We start from the raw sequence: 4,909 nt of genomic DNA on the forward strand, positions 1-4,909 counted from the left end.
CCCCCCCCCGTCCCTACCGCCCGCCATCCAGTCTCCGGACCCCGCTTCCCCCTCGGCCCTCTAGTCGCGCGGGCCCCAGGCCTCCTGTCGCTGCTCCCAGGGTCCCGGGCCTCGGAAACACTCCACTGCCACAACTTCGGACCCTCGCCCCGCCTGACAGAAGTCCCCTATCCCCTTTGGAGCCTGGGGAGTTGCCTTCGCCACAGTTCCGGTCTCCCCGGCGCGGAAACTCACTTCGGCCCGGCCCCTAGGATTCCCTGTCCCATCTGACAGACGCGCCCACCCTCCCTGGAGACTTTGACAAAGTCCTAGAGGTCCTGGTCCCCGGTGACCCCCTCCCCTGCCCTCCCCGGCGGATCTTCTGTATGAACCCAAACTTCTTTGTGGGACTCATACTCAACTGGGGGACCTAGTGATCCCCCGCCGGGGTCGCATCTTAATGTCTCTAAGGCCGCATCTGACATGCGCGCAGTTCCTGCATCCCCAGCTTTCTAGTCTTCTCTGGACTCTCATCTTGGGGCTCCACAGGCCTGCCAGCCCCCCCCTTCCACCCCCTCTCTGAACTATCAGACGGAGAAAAACGCATCCTCCAGTCCCTCTGCACTCACCTGGGGAAGCTTCCTGTTCTGATCTGAGCTTTTAGAAACTTTGGACAAAGTTCTGTGATTCTCACCGTCTCTGGCTCTGTTAGGTCCCAGCCAGCCCTAGCTCCCGTTTCTCACCCCGCCACACACTTAAGGCCCAGCTTGGGATGCACAGACCACCCCCCTGGCCCCCATCCTCTTTGCAGCCCTGAACCCCAGCCGTCCCTCTCTGATAGAGACGCTCCCCTCTCCCAAGTCTAGAGAAGCCACCTTTGGGCTTCTGCCTTGCTTCTCTGGCCTCCTGATCCTTATTTTCTCCAATTCCCCTTCTGACCGCCCCCTCCCACCCCGACCCCTACGACTGACGGATGCTCCCCCTGACAAGTCCTGCCCAGAGAGATGTCTGCTCTGAGATCCCCTAGGATGGGAGTCTCTCGGCTCAGACTTGCACTGCGTCCCCGACCTGTCCACGGTGGGTAGAAGCTGCCGCCAGTCTCTGGTATTGGGGGACAAGGGCGGGGTGGGGCAGCTTCAACATCCCTGCTTCATACTGGTCGCTGGAGGTTATGGGTGGACCCTCAGCTTTTATGGGGTAAGCCGCCTCCCAGAGTACAAGCTGGCACCAAGGATGCGGAAGGAGGCAGGAGGGCCATCCTCTGGGTCCTTCTGGGGGGTGGACAGCCCGGGCCTCGGCCTGGCCTGGCCTGAGCCTGTCTCCCCAACCCCGCAGGCCTGGGTCCTGAGGAAAGCATAATGGTGGCCATGGACCTGGCTTCCCCCCCGCTCCATAAGAAGAGCCTGCCTGTCCCTGGGGCCCTGGAGCAGGTGGCCAGTCGGCTGAGCAGCAGAGTGGCTGGGGGGGGGGCTCCTCTGCCAGACCTCAAGGGTGAGTGGCCCAGGTGGCAGGGAAGGGGGTGCTGGCCAGGCCGGTCACACTCGCAGGGGGACTCGGGCTGGGGTTAGCATGGGGCCGTGGCTTACTCCCCCCGGCGCCGGGGAGACACCCACCTGTGTTCACTCTTGAGCTTCTGCAACCCCAGGTGTGCGTGGCCCTGGGCTGTACCCTCCCTGGGCACGGGCCTGGTGGTCAGGAGCTCACGTCAGACCTGGTTTGATGCCGACTCCGATCTTTGTTAACTGTGTGAATCTTCCTCACGATGCCCATTCTGTCGATGCTAAGGTCATTAGCTGTTAGTGACGTGCACCGTGGCAGGCCCTAGCACCACGAGAGGAGCAAAGCAGGCCTGGCCCTTTGCCCTCGGGGGACATTGAAGTTGGGGGGCAAGGAAGCAGAGGAATAGAGGGATGAGGGTTCTACACAAGGGAGTGCTGGGGGCCACAGAGACTGGCTGGGGCCTCCAACCTGCGTAGGATGGAGCCGCAGAGGCTGGCTGGGATTTAGCTTGTGAAGCACGTGGCTGGCAGGTCAGTGCGTCCCTGGCGTCAGAGATCCAAAATGTGTCCCTCCAGCTGGACCACGGAAGGGCCCTGCCTTCTGCTGTGTGCCTCTGTGTCCCTCGCTGAGCCTCAGTTTCCTTATTTGCAAACCTCGCACCTTCTGGGGGTCATTGTCAGGATCAGGGGGTTTGATGGATGCAAAACACTTCCACGGAGTCTGGGTGAGTTGGACCCCGGGGGAGGAGAAGCTCACAAGGTCTCAGGGGCCTCACAGCCTGTTCTCCCGCCCTCCAGCCCAGAGCCTGACCACCTGCGAGGTCTGCGGAGCCTGCTTTGAGACCCGCAAGGGGCTGTCCAGCCACGCGCGCTCTCACCTACGGCAGCTGGGGGTGGCGGAGTCGGAGAGCAGCGGCGCCCCCATCGACCTCCTCTACGAGCTCGTGAAGCAGAAGGGGCTGCCCGCCTTGCCCCTTGGGCTGCCCGCCGGCCTGGCCAAGAAGTCCAATTCACCCAAGGAAGTGGTCACCGGGGCCTCCCGACCGGGCCTCCTCGCCCTGGCCAAGCCCCTGGATGCCCCCGCCGTCAACAAAGCCATCAAGTCACCTCCTGGCTTCTCCGCCAAAGGCCTGGCCCATGCACCCAACTCTCCGCTCCTCAAGAAGGCACCACTGGCCCTGGCGGGCTCCCCGACCCACAAGAATCTTGAGGATAAGGGCCCTCAGCTATCCTTGAGCCCCCGGCCGGCCTCCCCAAAGGCCCAGTGGCCCCAGTCTGAGGACGAGGGGCCCCTGAATCTCAGTGAGTGTGGGTCCCCGGAGCCGAGGGAGGTCCAGGGGCCTTAGATCAGGCTGCAGGGCCCAGGGTGGGGGATGGGGACTGCAGTGCCTATGTCCTTGGTCAGCCAGGTGGGACAGTCGGGCTGTTCTGACTCGGATTGTCCCTCTCCTCGGGTACTGTGCTGGTTTTCTCTGGAGGCTGGGTATGGCTGCTGAGCCCACTGGGGTCATTGTCACTCTTAGAGACAGCCCGCCCGAGGGTGGAGGGGGTGCAGGTCACCAGGGCTCCCACGGGCCCGGATTCCCTAGCTGGAGTGCGGAGCATCTTGGATCCTGCAGGTAGACACGTGTTCCTCCAGCCTGGAGATCCCTGGGGTTGGCTCTGTTGTGTCTTCACGGCCGTGCCATGTAGTGGCATTTCTCTCTGTGCCCAGAGGTGGAGCCCTACCACCTGGGCTGCCTTTGGGCCTAGCAAGCGGGGATTTGGGAAGAAACCCTCCAGGCCCAGTGAGCAGGTTCAGCGAGGGCTTCCCATAGCACGTCTGGCTTTCCCGTACATCTGTTGGCATTAGAGTCTGGGGGTGACCCCGCGGCCTGGCCCCCGCCTACTGCAGCACCTGTGTTGGCACCTCCTGTCCCCTTGACGCTGCTTCCATGGAGCTTGCTGAGCTTCCAGGAGCAGGGCCCTGAACAGCCCTGCCCTTGGCCATGGGGACCCCTGCTTCTCACCCACCAGCGACCCCGTGTAGCTCCCGCAGCAGGAAGAGGGCCTGGGCGTGTCAGGTTTTGCCCCTGGATCTGGTCACTGCCTCCCCGCCGCCCCCCCAGCACCCTCCAGCACCCTTCCACCCTCCGCACTCACCTGGATGTCACAGGGCTGGGCAGGGCCCAGGTCATCCTGTCTCCCCCAACCTCTCAGGAAGAACCTACAGCATGAATCTCGGCCCCCTCAACTGCCCGGGCAGCCAACGAGTCACACCAGACCCTCCTGCCACAGTCCCCCAGGGCCGGCCAAGGTGGCGGCCGTGAACCCCCCCCTGTGTTTTGTCTCCGCAGCTTTAGATAGTGACGGGGGCAGAGAGCTGGACTGCCAGCTGTGCGGTGCCTGGTTTGAGACCCGCAAGGGCCTGTCCAGCCACGCCCGTGCCCACCTGCGCCACCTGGGCGTCAGCGACCCGGACGCCAAGGGATCCCCCATAGACGTGCTCCACGGGCTCATCAGGAGGGACGGCGTCCAGCTCCGCCTCCCACCCGGGCTGGGGCGGCCTCCTCCCGCCTCCGCAGCCCCCTCCTTGCTCCCCCCCCCCAAGAAGGCCAAGCTGAAGGCCGCGGGTATGGCCAGCCCCTGGGGGAAGCAGGACCTCTCGGCCGCCGGCATTTTCTGGGCCTCTGATGTGGAGCCATCTCCTCTCAACCTCTGTAGGTTCTCGCTTCAGCCGCCCCTCCTCCCTGCGGGCCCTGGAGCCCCTCCCCGGGGGGTCGCGGCCCCCTCCCTACTCCCTCTCTGCTGGGGCAGGGAGTAGACAGGGACCCTTGGCAGTGGGCCGGTTCTGCCCGGAGATCTGCTTGGCAGTGGGCTGCTAGGCCCTCTCTCTTGGCCTTTGACCTTTGTGACCATGACCCTCCCTGAGAACGAAGGCCAAGGGGGCAGGTCCTGCCTCTTGACATGGAAGGGCCCACGTCTGCCCTGGATCTGGACAGCGTGTGGCATCTAGGCTGCCGCTTCCTGCCCTCCCGCCTCGGTCGGGATCCGCAGAGCCGTGGAGTCTTGGTCCTGCCCTCCTCCACCAGGAGCGAGGGCCCACGTGCTCTCCGGAGCTTTCCTCGGCTCCTGCTGGGTGTCTGGCCCCTACCCACTCCTCAGCTCCCTGGCTTGCACCTGCCCTCTACCACCACCCCAGCCTGTGGGCACGCTGCTGCCCACGCCCAGCTGACCAGGACACGCCTGCAGGGGACCCCGCCAGTGTGGCACTAACTGCCCCTCTCTCCTCCTGCCTTAGCCTCGGGCCCAGAGCCAGCACGAGACATCCGCTGTGAGTTCTGCGGCGAGTTCTTCGAGAACCGCAAGGGCCTGTCGAGCCACGCGCGCTCCCACCTGCGGCAGATGGGTGTGACCGAGTGGGATGTCAACGGCTCCCCCACCGCACCCCC

At 64.6% G+C, this 4,909-nt stretch overlaps 1 protein-coding gene across 1 annotated transcript in view; it reads left to right on the forward strand.

Annotated features, from left to right (window-relative positions):
- The window catches only part of WIZ (WIZ zinc finger), a 34,709-nt gene that overhangs the window by 22,824 nt on the left and 6,976 nt on the right, over positions 1 to 4,909 (forward strand). The window contains 3 exon segments of the mRNA XM_027765864.1: positions 1,315 to 1,470; positions 2,277 to 2,780; positions 4,759 to 4,853. Of these exon segments, the coding sequence (XP_027621665.1) occupies positions 1,315 to 1,470; positions 2,277 to 2,780; positions 4,759 to 4,853 (755 nt within the window).

This window comes from Tupaia chinensis, unplaced genomic scaffold (assembly GCF_000334495.1).
Source record: "Tupaia chinensis unplaced genomic scaffold, TupChi_1.0 Scaffold139785_1, whole genome shotgun sequence".
Classification (NCBI taxonomy): domain Eukaryota; kingdom Metazoa; phylum Chordata; class Mammalia; order Scandentia; family Tupaiidae; genus Tupaia; species Tupaia belangeri.